This window comes from Nyctibius grandis, chromosome 1, assembly GCF_013368605.1.
Source record: "Nyctibius grandis isolate bNycGra1 chromosome 1, bNycGra1.pri, whole genome shotgun sequence".
Classification (NCBI taxonomy): domain Eukaryota; kingdom Metazoa; phylum Chordata; class Aves; order Nyctibiiformes; family Nyctibiidae; genus Nyctibius; species Nyctibius grandis.
In genome coordinates this window covers 67,185,538-67,207,418 of record NC_090658.1, presented here as the reverse complement: position 1 = coordinate 67,207,418, position 21,881 = coordinate 67,185,538, and the positions used below count along the sequence as shown (strand labels likewise).

At 43.2% G+C, this 21,881-nt stretch overlaps 2 protein-coding genes across 7 annotated transcripts; both read right to left on the bottom strand.

The window, feature by feature from the left end:
* Positions 1 to 38: 38 nt before the first annotated feature.
* LOC137672137 (pantetheine hydrolase VNN2-like) lies at positions 39 to 9,016 on the bottom strand. Of its 4 annotated transcripts, none has more exons than XM_068416163.1 (9): positions 8,928 to 9,016; positions 8,579 to 8,634; positions 5,745 to 5,976; positions 5,510 to 5,640; positions 4,335 to 4,527; positions 3,489 to 3,780; positions 2,135 to 2,508; positions 1,797 to 1,967; positions 39 to 475 (listed from the first exon to the last, which is right to left on the bottom strand). In XM_068416163.1, exons 3-9 carry the CDS (start codon positions 5,955 to 5,957, stop codon positions 356 to 358), a joined length of 1,494 nt encoding a protein of 497 aa, XP_068272264.1. In that variant the 5' UTR covers positions 5,958 to 5,976; positions 8,579 to 8,634; positions 8,928 to 9,016; the 3' UTR covers positions 39 to 355. The 4 variants fall into 4 exon arrangements, with proteins under 4 accessions (XP_068272264.1, XP_068272255.1, XP_068272281.1 ...); XM_068416154.1 differs by lacking the exon at positions 8,928 to 9,016 and adding an exon at positions 7,310 to 7,480 and having other exon boundaries at positions 8,579 to 8,636; XM_068416180.1 differs by lacking the exons at positions 8,579 to 8,634; positions 8,928 to 9,016 and adding an exon at positions 7,694 to 8,087 and having other exon boundaries at positions 5,745 to 5,828; positions 5,877 to 5,900.
* Positions 9,017 to 9,660: 644 nt separating this feature from the next.
* LOC137672118 (pantetheinase-like) lies at positions 9,661 to 21,118 on the bottom strand. 3 transcript variants are annotated; one of them, XM_068416132.1, is made up of 8 exons: positions 20,926 to 21,118; positions 18,897 to 19,138; positions 18,662 to 18,792; positions 16,689 to 16,881; positions 14,941 to 15,232; positions 14,095 to 14,468; positions 11,155 to 11,325; positions 9,661 to 9,719 (listed from the first exon to the last, which is right to left on the bottom strand). In XM_068416132.1, exons 2-8 carry the CDS (start codon positions 19,107 to 19,109, stop codon positions 9,717 to 9,719), a joined length of 1,377 nt encoding a protein of 458 aa, XP_068272233.1. In that variant the 5' UTR covers positions 19,110 to 19,138; positions 20,926 to 21,118; the 3' UTR covers positions 9,661 to 9,716. The 3 variants fall into 3 exon arrangements, with proteins under 3 accessions (XP_068272233.1, XP_068272226.1, XP_068272242.1); XM_068416125.1 differs by lacking the exon at positions 9,661 to 9,719 and adding an exon at positions 10,385 to 10,895; XM_068416141.1 differs by lacking the exon at positions 9,661 to 9,719 and adding an exon at positions 10,385 to 10,895 and having other exon boundaries at positions 18,897 to 19,024.
* Between the last annotated feature and the right edge of the window lie 763 nt (positions 21,119 to 21,881).

Here is a 21,881-nt window from a genome sequence, read left to right as displayed (position 1 = left end):
CTTCTTTCTAGTGTTATCTTGGCAATCTACATTATATCTTTGAGGAAAAAATAATTTTTAATTAAAGATTTCACATGACAGAGCATTCATACTAAAAAATAGTTGCAGTGGCTCAAGCACTATTAAAAAAATATACCATTGATATAGGTACATAACAGAGTGATCACATTGCTTTCTTCTAAATAAACTCAACTGCGGTGGCTGCTGCCCAGAAGTGCAAGATTGCAGAACAGGAATGACACAGGATAACTGCCACGGCTCATGAGGAGGAGGATCACTGTAGGGAATTCCCCTCCTGTCTATGGTGACTGTGGAACACCTAAGGAGTTATTATGGAGTTATTATTAAGGAGTTATTATGGAGAGGTTCGCAGAGGATGCGGCAGGTCCTTTTCATAAAGCCTTCCAAAAAGTGTTACTGTTAAGACCGGTTTAGATGTGCCAGGTTTACTTGTCAAACGTCCATCACGTAGCACCTGGTAGAAAAGGGAAAGAATGATGCTAATGTTCCAGTAACAGAGTAGCAATATTGCATGCTACAGAAAGGATGGGCTTTTGAGGTTGAATATTTTGATGCAGCACTTTTAAAAGACAATCGTGAGAATGAAAGAAACCAGAATTCTCTCTAGCTTTGCCATAGCCTTCCCACATTTCCTTGGACCTGAAGGTCTTTAAAACTTCCTTCAGCTCCACCTTTGGGAAAAAAAAAGATCATTTTCTCTGCCTCATAAGAAGGTGAAAGTGACAATAACTGATTTGTTAGGTTCTCATTAGTTACTCATACATGGCGATGAAGGTTATATACGTATCTAGGACAGTAATTTGAAATATTTATTGATTTGTAGACCCCAAAACAATTTCTAGATGGAAGTAGAGAATTTCAGGCTACTGGCCATATGTTGTTTTTCTTAGCTACTTTTTACAAATCAATTTGAAATCACTTTTGTTCATAGACTGTGAACACCTGCAACATTTTAAGAGCCTCTGTGACAAACAATAAGCATGTATTTGTTAAGAAAATATATATTTTTTAAAATTAGGCCATGATCATCTTTTAGCATACCAATAAATCCTTTGATGTGTATGTTTTTACAGAAGTCTCATTCAAAACAAGTATGAAAGATGAGCAATGCTTTTCCATTCTCTACCTTGTAAAAAAATCACCCTTGTTTCCCCTAAAACTTTTCAAGTCTTTTTCACTGTCTTCATTGTCTCTTGTAAGCTACTAAATACCTCTTCCAAATCAATTAAGATTTCGTCTAGCCTCTTGCATAAACATAATCTAAGGTTTATGAATGAAAACATGTTTTGGCGAAAACATGTTTTGACAAAAACATATGCTGATGTTTCAAATAAAAAAAATAAACCCTACAAAAACCTTGGAAATCCCGCTTAATATTTTTAACTGCATAGGATCTCTGCTCGTATGCATGATACTCGGTAGCATTTTTTTCTTGCTTGGACAATTTCTCAGAGTATTTGATTTCTTTGTTTCCTAAAATGCCCATCAGCAGAAACCTGTAGAAAATAGCTCCTTGAAAGCTGCTATTTATAGATTTGGGACCTGACGTGGGAAGGCATATTTGCTAAAGAAAACACTGAAGAGATTCTTAGCCTTTGCATTTATATGTTCTCATTAGTAAGGATTAATTAAATCCATCTGTTTAAATGTCCCCTTGAGTTACGGTCCGCAGAATTAAAGAAAGTGGTTCTTGGAAGGGATTTATCTGCCGTATCGGTTTCCAGCACCACAGCCTGGAAAACTTTGCATCAAATGGCTCCAGGGTATCCCATTACCTCAAACTCCCCGGGGGCCAGCTGCACGCCGCTGTACAAGACTTCTGGGAAGACATAGTTTGTGCCAAAGGTGCCGCTGAGAGAGAACATCTCAAACTTGGTCTGAGCCGTCTCCACCGGCTGCCCGCACATGTTCAGATCTGTGCTCTTGCACTTGAGCAGCGTGCATATCTGCAAGGAGGAGGATACAGAAAGGCAAAATACTGCTAAGCTTTCCACAATCAAGAGCTGGATTTGATAGCAAGAAAAGTTCTCATGATGCAGGAACGGACAAGTGTTTTGGGTTGATTGGGATGTAGGCATATACAACCAACACTCACACCTACAAGACCAATTACCTGCCAATGGTATTTTATGACAGAACCATGAAGCCCGTCAAATGCACCCAGGACATAAACTTCATCCTTGCTCTTGTATGACATCTGATAGATCAAATGACAGCAGAGGTCTCCTTGGCAAATCGTGTAATTTCCAACTTCGTGTTTGAGTTCACTGAAAGTGAATATATCCCGCCGGACAGCTCCCAAGAAAGTGTTGTTTTCTCCTGGAAATTTCTTGATGCTTGTGGCATACGAGCTCCAGTTGATGGCAGGGGGGTAGGTGGGCGAAAGACGGGGGCGTGCGCTCAGCTCTGCTAGCAGGAGACATCCCTCCTCTGTCCCACTGTTGTAATGGTAGGCGGCGGGTCCCTCCGGCGTGAACAGCCCACTGCCTGCCGAGGACACCCACCAGCTCTCTGTCAGCCAGCACCCTGGAGCATGGCTTGGCAGGGGGGCCAGCCGCCCCCCGTGCCACACCAGCGGGCTTTTTCAGTGATGCTATTTTTCAGTCAACATGTTACAGAGAATTTTGGAAGAATTTTAAAGCACAGAACTGCTAAAATACCCATCATAGTGTAAAAACATGACCTAAACTTCACAGGTTTTGTACTTTGCTGAATCTTGAATCTGAGCCTTAAATGGCAATTTGACACATGACCATCCCTTTCTTTTAAGAACTTGTGTTAATTTAAACATAAATCAGAGCTCTAAGAGTGGCATATGTGCCCAAGAAGGAAACCATGGGGGTAATTATGTTTCACAGAAAGAAACCCAGGGCTGTGACCTAAACTCAGCTCAGTGTATTTAGGACAGGCAAAAATATTCCTTTATGGCTTTCATTTCTGCTTTGGGGAAGACTTACAGATGCAGTTACAGCACTGTTTTCTCAGTTTACAGAAAAAAATTTGCAATAAATATCTATTCAGATCAAACTAAAATGCAAATATCTCTAATTCTTCAGCAGTAACAAAAACCTGAAAACAACAAGAATTCTCTTTTTGCTTTTGGGTTATTAAGTTTTGTTTAAAACATTTTTTCCTCGATTTAACTTATGATTGAATTTTAAACAAAAAACCGCTGCTTCTAAAAGAGAGACTGAAAATTCAAGTGAAACTGGGCTATTTTTTAAAGAAAATTTCACTTTTGAAATATCAAAATTTAATGATGTCATACACTTCTGAATTTTACCTCTCCCAGAACATTCAACATTTCCTTGCCTGAAGCTGTTTACTACATTCAATACAACATCAAGGATATGTTTAGTCTGAGTGAAACACTGATTTCCAGAGACTTCACTATTTGTAAAACATTTTTGCCTGCTTCTGAATCCAGTACTCTGAAGACAATTTCCCTTTTCACAAATGCAACTCACCTGTCATTGACATGCTGATGTTGTGAGTATTTGCTGAAAGCAAGTTGACACCCATGCCCATAGCCCAAGCAGAGTGAAACTCAACTGCAGTCAGAAATGGCAGGACGTTCATCCAAGCCGTCGGGAAGAGCACGGTGTCCACCTGCAACTCGCTCACCAGGACCATGGCAGGCTCACGGAAAAGGATGTCAAAGCACGTGAAAATGCCAAACTTCCCAAAGGGGGTCTCAAAGGTGACGGTTTCTGGCTCTTTTGGGTAATTAAACTGAGTTTCTCCTCTAAACAGGTTGTACTGCAGGTGAAGAAAATGGCATATTAGAAATCAAAAATAAGTCAAGATCATGAACAGCTACTTTTGTGTCTGAGATAGGTTTTAATGCAAAGCTGGGGATTGAGATACCTGAGCTGGCCAGCACAGCGGGTTTGCATCCATCCAGCCAACCCTCAACCCCTGCAAAATGGGGTGGCTGAGCCCCAGCTGCCTCCTGGAAGCAATGCCTAGCTATCGGGCTTGGCTAAAACTGTGCCAAGGATCAGCTAACATTTACTGAGTATGGAAAACTCTGTCACTGCTTCTTTCCCATTTACTATCATAAATGTAGCCCTTAGGTGTTTGGTATCCTGCATGTGCTCTGCAGCTGCGGTGCCCCTGGGAATAATGCCTGATTGATCATGCACTTTCCTGCTTTTTCTTCTGGCCATAATATCCTTGCATCAGATCATCCTGGATTGGTTGTTGCTCTACACTTATGTAAAAATGTCATATAAACCATCTGAAATTGGTGTCAGAGAGATGAAAAGTATACTGATAATCAATTAAAGGGTGATGCTAAAGTGCCTCTTTACCTTGTGGTAACGAGCCACCAGTTTCCCTTCCGAGTCAAAGACGACATCAGTGTTGTACTGATAGCGACTGTCGCTGGGGCAGCCGGGATCACTGGAGTTACATGGCTTCTTGTCCCCGATGTTTGCAACCACATAGATGGAGTTATTCCTGGCCATGCAGCTGAGTCGTTCCTGCACTGGAGCAGGAGCAAACCTAATGCATTTTTGGTGAAAGAAAAAAAATTTACATGTTTAAGTTCAGATGTGGAAGAAATGCATTCAAAATTACTATTCCACTAGCTGCATATCCCTGGGTGCAGAAAAAGGTATAGATCAAATCATGGTTTCTGCTCATTTTCTTCTCTTTTCATAGCATGATTTTAAATTGCTAGTCTCTTTTACCTTTAAAAAATGGTCTCCATATGCTCTTCTTTCCTGTACCCCTGTACTATCTGTGTAGATATAATTTGCAGCTAACACACATACAAAGGTATGAATAGCTTCAGAAAACAACAGAGAAAATAAATCAGTATACACATATAAACTTAAAATAACTTAAAGATAAATTTTCAGAGAAATCTAAGTCTTGATTTCAAAAGACCATTTTAGCTGCCTTTAAGGCTCTTCACTCTGTTTAAGGCAGCCATCCATAAGCCTTTAGTAAAAAGAGGACACGGCATTTACAGAGCTGAGGACTCCTGAAATCTAGCTTCATAAAGCCTCAGAACAAAAGACTACAAAAGCTTAGCTTAGAAATGAACCTGGTCCTTTTGGTGTCCCCTGCTAACACACATTCAGAGCAGCCCTGTGTAACACAGCAGACTCTGCAAGTGGCTGAATTTCTAAAAGTCACTTCTTTAAGATCTAGAGAAGTATTTTGTGCAATTTGATTTAGAAATCATCCAGCCACATGAGCTGAGGACTGAATCACCTTGTCTAATCTATGCATCTGACATGATAATAAACTAGCTTATACTTACAGAAGATTTTCACAATTGTCTGAACTGATAAAGTTTTACGTGTTTTAAAAATAATGATTTTGCCCCAAATGTCCTCATTTTCCGTCTTTTGCAATTTTTAAAAGTGAGATTGTCTCAATGCTTTTTAATAGCAGTTCTCAGGCACTTACTGGGAGCAGCTCATGACTCCACGAGGCACTAATTTGAAACCACACAAATCATCGCAGAGAGAATCACCTTGTGGGGTCGGTGCAGGGAATCCAGTTCACTGCCGGATCAGGGATGTCCTCCAGGTAGGGGTAGATGGTGTCTCTTGTGAAACGCCAGCCATAAATGCCGTCTTCGGGAGTCACAATGATGTGGGCACCCTAACACAACAAGATCCGTTAAGATTTCACTCACCAACAGGTAACCAGGAGGGCCAGCAGGAGGAGAAAACACAAATTAACAACACTCCTGATACACCTAGTACCTGCTGGGCGGCTTCCTTGATGGCTCCTTCCAAGACATCCATGTTTTTGTTCATCAGGGCCAAAGCATCGTCGGGAGAAACGGGCTCGTCGGTGGCATCTGGCAGGATGACAGCATGCTCATAGACGGCTGCAATGAAGGTGTCGGAGGCAAGGACCTGAAGGACTGCGAGTGCAAACACCACAGTGTGCAGGAGAGGCTGGGAAGGGAGCATGGCTGGTGCCTCGCAGCTCCTGGATTGGGCATGGGGAATATAAACCAAATAGAAAGAGGTGGAGTAAAGACTAATAAGTTTGCTTTGGAAATAATCTTCTATTGAGCAATGTGGGAAGGTACAGTATAGTTCTGCCAACAATCAGGACATTTATTTATAGTAAGAAGTCAAAGAAACATTTATAGGAATTGGATCTTGTTTCCAATTTGAAATGCTGTAAATAAAATGTGAACAAAAGGCTAAGAGAGCACGTCAGAAGCCATGCTGATCTATGAGGGGCTCAATGGAAGGAGCACTTACACACTCCGTTTGTACATCCCTCTCCAGGCTTCCAAACCATCTTGGGGCAAGCCCAGACTCCCCTGGTTAGGGCACACTACTCCATATAACCTTACTGCATGTGGTTGCTATCGGTTAGTAATTCAGCCAGTTCTGAAGGCAGACCACCTGCGTGAAGTACAGCCCTCACACTTCAGAGTGTAGCTGATTCATCTACACTTATGAGACACATGGCCCTGCCATGCCTCTTGCCTTTGGCCAATGGCTTATTATAGTTGCAGCAGGTGCCCTAAGAGTGTCCTCCCTCCCAGGCTCATGCTGCAATATAAACTAACCCTTGAACTGTGCTGATCTCTCTGCCTAGAGCTAACATACTTGCTTGTTTTGTGAGAAAGAATTAAACAATAGATTTTTTTTACTGTTTTTGTTCTGAAAAGCAATTTTTGCACAATAAGCATTTTGAAATTGCTCATACAAAGCAATTTTTTTTCTTCTCAAAAGTAATTTTTGCATAGTATTTTGGAAATATATTTGGAGCACCTCTCCCATGAAGACAGGCTGAGAGAGTTGGGGTTGTTCAGCCTGGAGAAGAGAAGGCTCCAGGGAGACCTTATAGCAGCTTTCCAGTACCTGAAGGGGGCCTACAGGAAAGCTGGAGAGGGACCTTTTGCAAGGGCATGTAGTGATTGGACAAGGGGTAATGGTTTTAAACTGAAAGAGGGTAGATTTACACTAGATATTAGGATGAAATTCTTTACAGTGAGGGTGGTGAGACACTGGAATAGGTTGCCCAGAGAAGCTGTGGATGCCCCCTCCCTGGCAGTGTTCAAGGCCAGGCTGGACGGGGCTTTGAGCAACTTGGTCTAGTGGAAAGGTGTCCCTGCCTGTTGCAGGGGGTTGGAACTAGATGATCTTTAAGGTCCCTTCCAACCCAAACCATTTTATGATTCTATGATTCTATGAAATAGCATATTACTACTATAATTTCAGGTACTCCATAAGAAAACCCCTTTGTTAGAACCTGTGGTATGTATGTGAGGGTAGAGGAATATAACCTGGCTAATAATATTTACCACTCTGTAAGAAACCAAGGAATATATTCTTCATCCTGACAATATCTTCCTCTTCACTATGTAATTTCACCCAGAAGTCTTATTTTTGTCCATCAGCATCAGGGCCTCCTCAGGAGAAACCAGCACTTCAGTGTCTTCTGACAAGATGAGTCAGATACTGGAACAGGCTTCCTAGAGAGGTGGTCAATGCCCCAAGCCTGTCAGTGTTTAAGAAGCATTGGGACAATGCCCTTAATAACATGCTTTAACTTGGTCAGCGCTGAACTGGTCAGGCAGTTGGACTAGATGATCATTGTAGGTCCCTTCCAACTGAAAAAGTCTAGTCTATTCTAGTCTAGTCTAGTCTGTTCTGTTCTGTTTTGTTCTAAATGTCTTGAAAAAGACGACATTGTACTCGTAAATGGCTGCGATGTAGCTGTCCAGGGCACAGGCCTCCAGAGCAAACAGCACCAAAAGCACAGCAGAGGCACAAGCTTTAGGAAGCCCCATGTCTGGAGCCTGGAAGTCACCCAAGAGGAGGATGGAGCAGGCAAAGACAGGGGCTTTAAACGGGAAAGTCTTGCATGAGAGCCGGGAATTCCCCAGAGCAGCAGAAAGCCGACACCAGGCAATGCAATCACCCTGCCCGGAAAGTCTCACACCATCAAAGGCAGGAGAGCCGTCAGCATTGAGCAATTCTGCCTTACGCCACTGACAGAGGAGTCACGGAGAAGGCACCACTGTGCTGCAGTTGAAGAAACACGTCGCCTGCCAGATCTACAAATGATTCAGGCGTGGCATTGCTGTAGTTAATGCAGCTGAAGGCAAGCCCAGGTCACAGCAGGAAGAGAAGCCAGAGTTTGGGAAATCTCAGCAAAGAGCAGCACGGGCACACTCCTGCCCAGACTCAGGGCTGCGGGGTGCAGGCAGGGCTGCAGGAGGCAGGTGGCCAGCCCCAAGCTCGGTGCTGCCGCACGGGCTCTACCTGTGCCACCCCAGCTCAGCACAGCACCGGCTTACAGTCGTGTGGCCTTCAGGGGAGGCTCCACATCACAAGGGGCTGCCAGGCAGGCTGTTTGCCTGAGCAAACCCATCAGCACACCACTGAGTAACTGAGCTCTGAAGGTCTTGGGTCCCCAAAGGTCTCTGTTGGAAAGCATCATGAATGGGAGCAACAGTTTCTAAATTTTGCCTGTTTTAACCTGCTTTCTTACATCTACAGATCGCCCCATCAGAAATCTTGAAGGTAAAGCCAAAAATCCCTTGTATCTGGCTGCCCAAGTTTCTTACCTTCTTTGATTCTGACTCAGCTGTCAGGTAACGAAATATTTTCTTGCCACACTTCCCTGGAAGAAGTGTTTATTGTTATCAGTGGTTACAGGCAGTCTTGTCTTTATACAGAGTGAGTCGGTATGTGGATAATGGGTAGACTTGCATAGGATTACTTTCTGTATGCTTGACTCACTTCACACAATAATACATTTCACAGTGATAAATGTTATGCAATGTTTGTAGCAAAAAAAGAATTTAGTGCCATGATGGCTTATGCCAGTCTTCTATAGGAAAATATTCAACACACAAATATACCTAAACCAGACAACAATGGCCTTGAACCAAATACTGAATTCAAGATACTCACCAGATTCAGGACTGCGATCATATACTGCTTGCACACACGTTCCCTTAGCCAGAGGACTGGTATCAGCAGTGAACCGACCTGAAGGAGCTGCCCCTCGGCTCTGAGACTGGCCACACGGTCCCACTGAATCCCTTCTGTATTGCAAGATGAGACCCTCTTGAATGCCATAGCCTCCTTTAAATCCAGATCTTTTCCCCGGGAGAGAGTTGCAGTATCACTCACCAGGTTCCTGGGGGACAACTACAGTGTCTGCACTGAGTTTGTATCCATGGGAAGAAGATCACACTGGATAATCCCCTGCTGGACTGAGATCAGCCTGCGGTCAGACAGTAACTGACTCCAACAGTGAACAGGGTTTTAAGAGAGCACGGCTCTGGCAGTGCTGATGTTGAGCTTCCATGAGTCAGCGTGCATTGTCTGGGGCTTTTGAGAAACATGTCATTATGTTAAGCATGACACTATGTTATGTCACATGTGAGTTTCTATTTACATTTGAAAACAGAAAAGGTCATATGGTGCACAGTAGCTATAATCAGTGCTGGAGTTTGGGTAGTAGTTGTGCTCCCAGCTTCTCAACAGCTCCATAACCAAAGTATTTGGGACAGAGGACCTTGAAAGCACCATGCTGAGACCAGGAACAGTGCCAGTGTGAGGAAAGGGAAGGTGACATTAGACTAATAGAGGTCTCTGACCACTCTTTAAGACACAGCCACAGAACATGCGCATCTTTATACACCGATAGCGCTGAAGGAAGGTCACTGGGGTCCAGCAGCAGCAACAAAGCACAGGTCACTGGGGAAGAAGAGGAAGCAAAGACATGAACAGTGGCTTCTCACCAGCAGTAGCTGATCTTAAGTAGAAATCTAAACTACCTAATTCTTACAGTAAATGAATTTACAGGGCAGCACCACCCAGCATTATCATGAAGGAGCAAAGGACAAGGCTTATTTCATATATGTTGATGTTATACAACCAGAAAGAAACAGAGAAGATGGAAGAGAGGAGCTGCTATATGATACCAGGTCACTTGGTGACCTCTTCACTGGATGCAAACAGTTCCACCACTGAATAGCATCCAGTGCAGCCAGCAGGTGTGGACAAGCTGTTGTTCAGAACTGGCAAGCAGAATATTTTGAGGTTTCAATTCCAAGTTTTGGTTCAACAGAGATTTCAAAGAAATGATGATTCATCTTGAGTTCTGACCAAGGAGTGGTGGCAGGTTTTGTTTCAGGGATGGCTCTTTGATTGGAGTTCTTGCTCAGCCTCCATGATGTGCTATTCTGTGCTGCCATGTGCCACACAATGTGCACCAATGGCATAACGGCAACAAAACCAAAGCAACACAAATAGGAAAAAAAATGTATGAGGTAAAACAGCAGACTTGCATAGGTCAGCATAAGTAGTTGTATATCAGAGACAAAGCATTATTAAGCTTTTTTGTATAGAGCTGCCACGAATAACATCTTTCACTGTTTTATTTACTGGTCTCATAATAATCTGCAATTCTAAAATATGCAATGCTATTTTAATAAGAGTGTATCCTCTGGCTCTCAATAAAGATTTTCTGAGGGCTAGAAAACTAAAAATACAGAAAACAGAGAGAGAAACACAACTGCTGTTTTGCACTAATAAAAGATTATATCTTATAATATAGAAATAGATACTTCTCAATAAATGGTAGCAATGAAATAATATTGCTGCATTATTACTAAACAAAGCACATTGATAAGATGTTTGTGCAGCTGTAAATAAGAAACATAGTTGGTATTGTGGTAGTAGAGGATGCTGTATCTCATTTGGACATAAGATTAATAGTGTGCAGCTTCAGTTATGGTAATATCATGGGAAGGCTGGTGGTTGTGGGTCTTGTTTCAGATAATCCTTTTCATACCACCGTCCAAAAAGTGTGACAGTGACGACTGGTTTTGTTGGTCTTGTCTTACTTATCAAGCACCCATCATTCAATACCTGATTGAGAAAGGTAAGAGAAGGACGTGATTAGAGGACTACCTTTAAGAACAGGCTAAGAGCTCAGAAAGATGTGACGAAACAGGAAGCAGGTACGTCAGACCATATCTCTTACTGAAACTAGTGACCTCATTAAAAGGTATTTAATAGATCTGATTGTTCACTATGAGCAAGCTCACTTTGGCTGTTTTGAGACGGTTTATTCCATTACTATCCCACAGAGAATCTAGCATGACACACCTCCAGCATGTCCCATTACCTTGAACTCCCCGGGGGCCAGCTGCACCCCGCTGTACAAGACTTCTGGAAAGACGTAGTTGGTGCCAAAGGTGCCGCTGAGGGAGAACATCTCAAACTTAGTCTGAGCTGTCTCCACCGGCTGCCCGCACATGTTCAGATCTGTGCTCTTGCACTTGAGCAGCGTGCATATCTGCGGGGAGGAGAAGACAACAACATATTTAGCAAGATGGTAGGAAAGACTTTTTTCATGAAAGCTAGCGTGTGTCAGAGCAGGTGACCATCACAGGATCTCTTTCATAATCTTTAAGCAACTCCTTTTCAGTTGTACGTTTTTTTCTTACCCCTTGATCGATCTGATTGGGGGTATTCCAGACCTGCATTGACTTAGTAGTTAGAAATAACCTGTTTCTGACGTAAGTGCTGCCAGAGCACTTTATTTCATCCCTGAAGTCCAATCCTGTCACTTCCACTAATTCTTCCAATTGCCACTTCTCTTGCTTGAAGGTTCCTTTCCCACATGTCTTAGTAAGATGAGCTTGTGAATGGAAATTTTAGGCAAATGAAACAAAGTCCTCCTCATGGGTATGTTGTGCAGCTATACACAGAGGTCCTCTTACTGGTATTTGTAGATGTTGCTAATGACAATTCATTAGATGGCCTGGTAGTCCATGGGAAAACTGAATCTGATGTTCTCCATCCAACTCCTGGTGAATATATGCCAAGGTGATGAAGTTAGCCTTCTCTATTCCAGTTTTGTGTTAGTAGTTGCAGCACAGAGGAAAGTAGGAATGGCAATGTTTTCCTTTTGTCCTTAGAGTAAATTATCCAGCTGATAAACATTTATGGATATCATGAAGAAATATGAAATAGGGCTAGTACTCCTGTGAAGATTCAAAGGATGTTGGCTGGTTTTGCTGATAGGTGGTGGAGGAGTTTTTCTATTTGTGTCAGATATTGGGGGATGGAAGAAACGTATTTGCAAACATCATAAGTATTATTCATCAGCAAATAGGGTTTTGTGTTGAAAAGCAAATAAGTAGAGAAATAAAGAATAAAATTCGCTCAATATGTGCTGAGGAATTGAAAAAATACTGAAGAAAAAAGGAAGAGTCGAAATTCCTGTCTTCTCTAGAAGATTCAGTACTGGTGGAGACCAGCTGGCAGCTTCTTCAATCACTGAAATAAATTTTCCAAGTGAGCTCACCAAGAACTGAATTTATTCAAACTGCCTTCTTAAATGTATCAGATGAGCTGTTTGCTGGCTAAGATCTCCCCCCATATCCTGGAATCTGTAACAGCTGATATGCAAAGGCTGTGTTGACAGATAGAAGTTGTTCTGGTTTGGCCTAAACCAGGCCAATTTTCCTTTCAGTGATTTTTACTTTCAGCTAAGTCTCTTCTAAGTAACTGCACTTTCTGAAACTAACTGCATGTTTTGCAGACAGTGTCTTAACTTTCCAACCCGTAAGTCTCTCTCCCTTTTCCCTTTCCCTTTCCCTTCGCGGGGGAGGGGGAGGGTTAACAGAGAGCATCTGCCACAGGTTTAATAGCCGGCCCAGCTTTAAACTGTGACAGAAGTAAGTAATCAAAAAAAGAATAAACTCCTGGCACAATAACTTAATTATGAAGGCAAAGAAGGTTTCTAATTAAGCAAATTCAACCAGGATGTAACTCACTGTCTTCCCAAACATTTGGTTAAAAGAGAGGAAGAGTGGACATTTCCAGTAAAAGTCATATGCCATTTCAGTAAACTTCATTGCTATGATTTGAATAATGACAAAAAATTAGCATCTGTGACTAAATTATCAAATCATCTCATTAAGATAGACATAGTCAACTGTTTTTTTAACAGCAACCAATGAAGATTACAGAGGAGATTCAGAACACTTACTGCAGATAGTCACAAAAGAGGACCTAAATTTAGCCAATATTGCACACTTAAAAAAATAGTGAGTGCACTCTGGGAACTTAAAAGAGGTTTAGAGACCTCTCCACTGCATTTGTTGGATTTAAAGGTGTCCTGGTTTGGCCTAAACCAGGCCGATTTTCCTTTCAGTGATTTTTGCTTTCAGCTAAGTCTCCTCTAAGTAACTGCACTTTCGGAAACTAACTGCATGTTTTTGCAGACAGTGTCTGCTTCCAGGACTGATAACGCTCAAAGTTTGTAGTTATCACTGAGGCACCAGTAGGGATGTTATGCAGAAAGGCTCTTGCTGTACTTGTTCTTGAGAGAAACCAAGGTCACTGCTGAATTCCTCACTGCTTACGAGTGAAGAGCCGAAGGGGGGTCGCAGCTGCAGGGGGGAGCGGACAGGGCAGGTGACCCAAAATTGACCAACGAGGGTATTCCATCCCATACACGTCATTCTCGGTATAAAGCGGGGGGATCACGAGGGTCTCGCTCTCTTTCTGCTATGGCCGGTGTCCAGGGAGGACTCTGTCCTTTTTCCTGCTGCCCCCGATCCCGATCCGTGCGTTCCTGAATCCAGCTCTCGACCATCGCTAGGCCCAGGCTGGGCCTTCCCGGAGCCTGCCCTGCAGTGCCGGTGGTGACGTGGCTGACTTCAGGGGAGCTCAATCTTGGTTTTGTATATATATTTGTATATATTTGATTATTTCTATTATTGTTATTATACTCTTTTTCATTATTATAGTTTATTAAAACTGTTTTAGCTTTCCAACCCAGAAGTCTCTTTCCCTTTTCCCTTTCCCTTTCCCTCTGGGGGGAGGGGAGGGATAACAGAGAGCATCTGCCGCAGGTTTAATAGACAGTCCAGCTTTAAACTGTGACAAAAGGTAAGCAGGCTTGGATGTTTTAGCAACTACTTCCCATTGCTAACAAACACGACACTAGGAATCCAGCATACAAGGTCATTGTCTTTTTCTCCCACAGAGCTGAAGGTTTCTCCCTGTAAAAAAGCTTCCTAAGACAAGTACTCCCCGTCCAAAGAATCATTACCTGCAGATAGTATTGACCTTCAACAACATGAAGCCCATCAAAAGCACCTAGCACATAAACTTCATCTTCTCGTTTCCCTGCCATTTTGTAGCTCAAGTGACAGCAGAGGTCCTTCTGGCACACAGCAAGATTCCCCTCAGGCTTAGTGAGTTCAGTGAAAGTGAACAGGTCATGGAAGATGAGTCCTTCAAATTCATGGTCATTCGGTGAGAATCTTTTGACACTCAAAGCATATGAGCTCCAGTTGACAGCAGGTGGGGAGGCAGGAGAAATGTGAGGGTGTGAATCTAGCTCAGCAACGAGGAGGTGACCATCCTCAGTTTTCATATTGTAGTAGTATGTTCTGGCTCCGTCTGGTGCATAAATACCGCTCCCTGAGGAGAGCACAATAGTCAGTCCAAAAAGAATAAAAAAAAAATCATATTGTCCTTTTAATTTTCCCTACTGACAGTTTATCCACTATTTTATAAATATTACAGAAATTTTAGTCTCACTAAAGGTGACTATTAGCAACTCAGTACACAGAGATCATGCTTTGGCAAAGAATAGCATTTATTTCCCTGGGTGAGGTCTGCTCAGTATAGCCAAAAGGCAGACAGTGTTACTTTATGGTTATATCTATGGCCTCCCCAGTTCTCTTTTCTCCTGTCCGCAACAGAGTTGCTTGAGAATTCCTTTATTCTCGGCTAGTTGATGTAATCTACTGATTGAGACATTATTGTACATTATTATAATGTATTTATTATTCTATAAATACATTATATTCCTCTGCAATATCACCTTGCAGAACAGGGAATAAAGATTCATGGTTATAAAGATTTTTCAGACAGAGTGAGAATTAATTACCTGTCATAGACATGCTGGTGTAGTGTGTATTGGCAGCTAGAAAGTTGACACCCATGCCCATAGCCCAAGCAGAGTGAAACTCAACTGCAGTCAGAAATGGCAGGACGTTCATCCAAGCCGTCGGGAAGAGCACGGTGTCCACCTGCAACTTGCTCACCAGGACCACTGCAGGCTCATGGAAAAGGATGTCAAAGCACGTGAAAATGCCAAACTTCCCAAAGGGAGTCTCAAAGGTGACAGCTTCTGGCTCTTTTGGGTAATTAAACTGAGTTTCTGACATAAAGAGATTATACTGTAGAGGAAGGAAAAAGAAACCATTTAAAGGCACTTACTGCAATATCTTGGAGTCATTCCCTAAAGCTGTTCAGAATGACTAGAGAAGTGTTTTTACCTTTGTTTGAAGCTTTCACGGGTAGGAAGTCAGGCTAAAATTGTATGATCACCATAGTGCCCAAAAGGTGAATATGGGGAGACACATATTGCCCTGGCATCTAACTAGAAAAGCAGTTGGCTATCTGCAGGTCTGTTGGTATCAGCCACCTGCAACTCCCATAAACATAGTCTCTCCACTCTTCCCACCTAGTTTATAATTCTGGTGACCCAAAAGACACACAAAAGAGAAATAATAACGGAAGAGGAGCACAGAGGATGTGGTGCCAAGAGACAATACGGGTGACCTTGGTGTGGAGATGCACAGAAGGACTTGGAGCCCACAGCACCAGCAGGATGCACAAGACAGTACAGGAAGACTGCAGAGCAGAGGAGAAAACAAAGGTGGTGGTGATAGCGGAAAGGCAGATGATCTTAGCCAACAGAAAAATTCAAACATTCTCAGCTTTCCAAAGTTTTCATTCTTCTTTCGTATTCACCTTTACCAAAAGAGTCCTTTAATCTCCAGGTGACATGGACAATAAACATGCCCCTCTGAGCCAGAAAAGAGGTTCAAGTTTGCTGAACTTGTAACTCAGCACCTGGGCCATGCCAGGTTGGCACATGGGGGACCAGCCTCTGCATAAACTCACCAAGTTTGCTCACAAACAAATGTCTTGGCATAATCTCTGAAGAACTAGGTGAAATACTAGGCCCAAAGTGCATTAAATAAACTTCAGTCTAGCTACATTGACATGATATCCAGCACATGACCCCCAAACAACTTTGACGAACCTTGCAGGTAGGCACATAAAACTGAAAAAAGCTACTTTCACTGGGTGCAAACGTTTCAATGCCTTCATCTCTTTTTACACACCTCTTTTTACCCATCATGGGTTTGTCTAGATAATTCCCATTATGCAAAAACTGTGCCGAAACATCATCAGAAAAAAAGAAATGATAGGAAAGGGCCTGTCTTCCTTAAACCAGACTATCCATGTAAGACAAGATGCAGATGAACATTTTAAAATCCTGGAATGTGCAGGAGTAGTCTGGTGAAGAGCTGGCATTGAAAATTAAAGCTGCTCGCGCAGCACTGTCTCCTGTAATAGGGAGTTAACAAATTGAAGAAGTCAACCAAACACATATGCCACTAAACTGGACCTGAGGAATCATTTTTCATTCTAGTCTGTTTGAGAAACATGACAGCAAATGGAAATTTGGGGTCAACACTTCACAGCAACAGAGATATTCTTTTAAATTATAAACAGAACTAAAAATCTGCCATGGAACAATGACTGGCATTTAATTCTCTTGCCAAGTGGAGACATTTTGGAAGTTGTGGAAAAATAACTCCTGACTTTCCAAGGCCACTTTACCTTGTGGTAACGAGCCACCAGTTTCCCTTCCGAGTCAAAGACGACATCGGTGTTGTACTGATAGCGACCGTCGCTGGGGCAGCCGGGATCACTGGAGTTACATGGCTTCTTGTCCCCGATGTTTGCAACCACATAGATGGAGTTATTCCTGGCCATGCAGCTGAGTCGTTCCTGCACTGGAGCAGGAGCAAACCTAATGCATTTTAGAAAAAAAGACTAACAAATTCTGTGCTGTCAGTGGTGCCCATCACTGGAGTGCTGAGGGCATGCCAGCAGTGCCTCTGGTCCTGGAGTCATGGCAGGGCAGGCAGATACGCAGGGTGGCTGCAGCACTCCCTCAGGTTGCTTTCTGCACATTGGGGCAGGCCTTGGAGCCCTCCCATTGGTGTCCGGAGGGACATGCCACCCCTCGTCTGCCTGCCAGCACCCCTTGGCACCCAGAATGTGCTCTGCAGCAAGTGGGTAACCCTGGGGCTGGGAAAGGACAGGAGAGGAATTGCAGGGCAGAGGTAGAGACAAACTTGGTGTCACACTGGAGAATATCTTAGCGTCTGGCATAGCGGCACCTGAGGACTGTAGCTCTGGGCCCTCGACATACCAAGCACAGTCGAGCTGTGGAATAGTGCAGCTGAAGTGGTCAAGGCAATTCGTCTCCTGCCACGGACAGGAGCACACAGTCCTCTAGCCATGGCATGAACGGCAGTGGGATATTCCTTTCAAGATGTGACAGGCCATGTGCCATAAACTGACAGCACCTCTGAAGCACTCATAGGCCAGAAGAGAGCAGACATCGCCCTCTGTAAGATGGCAATGCATATGGCTTTGCAAGGTGTACATGGGCCATATAGGAGGACCATCATGCAAGATACATAGGTAGCACCAAGGAATAGGGCATGCCAGAACAATAGCAGGCATTGTATTCCCACAAGGTGATAATGAAAAACCTGATATGGGGCAGTGAAGGGACACACATGTCACCTTCACTGTGTGAAGAACTGAAATAAAGACCTGCTTAGACACTCTGCCACCCCACAGCCCACATTCATTGAAAGACTCATACATTTTAGCTACTTATGTCTCAGTAAAAAGTTGCACATCCTGCACTTCTCCCCATTGTGAATCTCCCTCTCTGCACCATTGAGGAATTACTTGCTCACAGATGTAATATTATCATCTAAGCACCTCATTGTCAAGCAGGTGCAGAAAACCATGGTGAAAAAGGCAGACCACACCTGTAGTTCCATGGCTGAGCACTTATTGCATGATGTATGGAACTAAAGTCCAGCACTCAGCTATAGGTTATCAGGGTCCTGCTGGAACATGATGCTTGAATGACAGATCATGTCCTACAGCACGGAGTCTCTAGCAATTCAGATTTTATCTTATCTTAACTGGGAAAAACTGAGATTAAAAATTTCTGGGTTTATATCACTCAGAGGTTTGGACTTTGACTACTGACCTTATCTCCTCTGTTATTAGCTGCTCAGAAACTAGTTCTTGGCTGTCCACAAAAATGGTATGTGTGCTTTTATTTGAACATGGAATTTATTAAAAAAGCAAACAAACCAACAAAACAAATAAAAACTAGTGTGAAGAATTTCCAATCAGTTCTATTCAAAATAGTGTGAAAAAGCTGAAAGCAGAATGAGAAGCAGCATATTCTAGCATCAAAGATTTTTCAAATGCAAAAAAAAGTTTCCTCTACATTGAGCAACCCAAATTCTGTATATTGTTTGAATTTCTCTTTAAAGTGTCTAATTCAAAAACCCATTTTTTTCAAACAGGGCTTCCTAGTCATTTAGTCATGGACATGCCATGTATTTTATCATGTAACTTAACCTTCATATGCAACTTGAATACAAAATTACCCTCATGTCAAAAGCATTAGCAGTTCTCAGGCACTTACTGGGAGCAGCTCATGACTCCATGAGGCACTAATTTGAAACCACACAAATCACCGCAGAAAGAATCACCTTGTGGGGTCGGTGCAGGGAATCCAGTTCACTGCCGGATCAGGGATGTCCTCCAGGTAGGGGTAGATGGTTTCTCTTGTGAAACGCCAGCCATAAATGCCGTCTTCGGGAGTCACAATGATGTGGGCACCCTAACACAACAAGATCCGTTAAGATTTCACTCACCAACAGGTAACCAGGAGGGCCAGCAGGAGAAGAAAACACAAATTAACAACACTCCTGATACACCTAGTACCTGCTGGGCGGCTTCCTTGACGGCCCCTTCCAAGACATCCATGTTTTTGTTCATCAGGGCCAAAGCATCGTCGGGAGAAACGGGCTCACCAGTGGCATCTGGCAGGATGACGGCATGCTCATAGACGGCTGCAATGAAGGTGTCGGAGGCAAGGACCTGAAGGACTGCAAGTGCAAACACCGCAGCGTGCAGGAGAGGCTGGGAAGGGAGCATGGCTGGTGCCTCGCAGCTCCTAGAATGCTCTGAGTCATGGACAAACGGTGCAAAAGGAGCATGCATAGAAAAGAAATGAGGGACAAAGTTTAACTTTTATGAGGGAGGAAGCGCTGGTCTGTTAAAACATTACTTTGGAATCAAGCATTCCTGGTGACATACGGGAAAGTATAACACTGCACAGTAAAGATGTTGCAATTCAACGGGACTAAGAAACTGAGCAATGCCAAGACTATTTGTGCCAATATAAAAATAAGTCATTAAACACAAGGCTAGAAAGAACAAAAAAAGACTTTTTGTTGTTATACTTTTCTCTGTCATTGATTGCAAAAGACTTTTGCTATCTATATTGGCTCAACTCTGACACCCAGGTGAAAGGTGGATGTGTCACCCCTGGAGCTAGTCTTCTGGGACATTTGAATGGCAAAACTGAGGGTCTTAAGTGTTTTATTCTACGTCCTCATATTCCCCAGTTCCTATGCTATGTGCCAGTATGTGCAGCCTGCTTCCCTGAGTTTCTTTAGACCAAAGTCATTACATTAGCATCTCGGTGTACCTAGATGTAATACACTTAACATGCCAGCAACAGAACTATCCCTTGCATATATCTCAGTGGCTCTCCCTGTCGCTTCTGTTTACTTGTACTTTCTGTTTAGCTGTCTCTTTCCAACAGCCTTCCACCAGAAAATATGCATCTGGACGGAATTTTTTTTCCTGAAATCAGGCAGGGAAGCCACCAGCCGGACCATTCACTGAGAATCTCATTGCCTGGCTGCTGCTAGTCTGAAGCAGAAGGGCAGGCTAGTTCACCAAGTACAGTGGCATGCCTGCTCCTGTGCTCACATTTCCTGTCCCCAGGAACGTACTGTGTATTGAGAGGCCTTGATTTTTAACCTTTTACTTCAATTCAGTTCAAATGCATTTTTTGCTATGACATTTTCCATTTTTTTTGGCTTTCTAGTAGTTGCAGCATTCTCATTTGGAAAAGGTTTTCTGAATAGTGGGAAGCAGAACAGCCTGTCTGCCTTCAGCTACACCAGACTGTCATTGTAGAGCTGTCTCAGAAAAGACAGAAACATGGGTGAACGCAAGCACCAGAGAGTTCCCTGCGAGAGTAGCGCTGACTGAGGGTTTCAACTATTAGGAACATTGATTTGCATCTGGTAATGTTCACCTCTAAGTACTTCTCTACATACATTGCTAGATACAGCATGCTCATTCAGGAGCCTTAAATATGAGCCTTTAAAAGGCTGCAATAGAGATTTCAGTGATAACTGAAGTAATGAAGCTTGGAAGCCTTTCCCCCGCCCTGCCCTGTTTTTCTTATGAAATGAAACATGGCTTGAGTCACATTAACCACAACCAGAAGTCTGAAGGAGGAAGCAGTAAACGCTCCCTTATTTAGCAACAGCTAGGACAACAGTCAGACCAGAAAGGTGACCACCGTGGCAAGGCTGAGCAGAAAAAGTTACAAGCACAGGGTCCAGGGCACTGCCCTGCAAAGTTCAAGTCACACTGCCAGGACAGGAGGGTTTCTGTAGTACGATGGGATGGAGGCATCCCTGTCTGCATCTGTACCACCACCTGCAGAGCTGGGAGCTCACCCAGGAACAAGGAACTAACTCCGGTTAAACAAACCAACCCACTGAATAAAACTTAACGAAACTACACCAGTGGGCGATGTAAGAGGAAATTTATCCTAGAGCTCCCTCTGCTTTTCACACCACCATCCTCCCAGTCCACTCTCCTCACCCCTCTACTGCACTCTCCCCTGTCTCTGCTACTGCATGAGAGCGGTGGTTATCTGAGGACTTACTTTTGTGAAACAGGGTGCGATTTGATGCTGAATCACTTAGCTGTAGAGGTAGTCCGTCTTCAGATTGTGGTCCTGCTCCTTTTCTTGTGCTAAGAGAGACTGTGTGGAACACTACTCCTGATTTGAAGGGTTAATCTTGCCGTGGAGAAGCCCGTGTGAAGGGTCACACCTGAAACCATGCAATCACTGCAAAACGCTGAGGACATGTGGGCAGGAATGAGGTAATCAGAAGCCACTCATTTTTAGCAACAGCACATAGTTATGTTGCGTAGCTGTAACAGGATACCGTGTCCTGGGGCGCAGATATAAATGTAGAGATACGATACTTTTTCTCCACAAACAAGTAGGGTGTTTTCCATTACGTCTATTATATGAATTGTAGAGGGTTACAATTCAATACATCTAGAAACTAAAATCTTGTTTTTACAACATTCACTTTGTTCAAAACCAATGTATTTTACATCCTGCAAGTCTATTTTTCATAATGTTGGTCAGATTAAATGCGAACAGTGTTTTTATTTCAAAACAAACCTGCCAAACAAACAACAGAATTAACAGTACATAGAAGTCTCAGACGCACCACATAAACTAATCCAGTCCACTTTCTTAGAAGGTACAGCCTGCAGAGCCTGCACCCACACACGTGCCAGTGCATTCAAGATGTTCAAGCTGTTCACCAGTCTTTTCCAACACCTGCCTGCACAGTCCTGACTCTCCCTCACGCCAGCATGAGCAACCCTTTCATGGGAAGACAGATAGGCACCTGCAAAATTGCTCATTTGGGGAATTTTTGATATGCCCTACCTGACTGCTTGAAAAAGGTGACACAGTTATCAACAGTTTTGTGGAAAAGAAATTTTCCACACTCTAAAACTGTGTCCAGAAGGATTCCAAGCAGACTCTTCCAACTGTAAGTTAGGGCATGGCATGATAACATATTACACCGTGTGCTGAGT

Bases quoted from the DNA above. Each gene is read 5' to 3' on its own strand.
- LOC137672137 (XM_068416163.1), bottom strand. From the start codon at position 5,957: ATGCTCCCTTCCCAGCCTCTCCTGCACACTGTGGTGTTTGCACTCGCA. The intron at 3,781-4,334 runs GTAAAGAGGCAC...CTTCACCTGCAG, and splicing joins TGGTGGCTCGTTACCACAAG to TACAACCTGTTTAGAGGAGA. The intron at 2,509-3,488 runs GTGAGTTGCATT...TGTCCTCGGCAG, and splicing joins CATCAGCATGTCAATGACAG to GCAGTGGGCTGTTCACGCCG.
- LOC137672118 (XM_068416125.1), bottom strand. From the start codon at position 19,109: ATGCTCCCTTCCCAGCCTCTCCTGCACGCTGCGGTGTTTGCACTTGCA. The intron at 15,233-16,688 runs GTAAAGTGGCCT...CTTCCTCTACAG, and splicing joins TGGTGGCTCGTTACCACAAG to TATAATCTCTTTATGTCAGA. The intron at 10,896-11,154 runs GTAATGGGACAT...TTTCTCAATCAG, and splicing joins TGGCCCCCGGGGAGTTCAAG to GTATTGAATGATGGGTGCTT.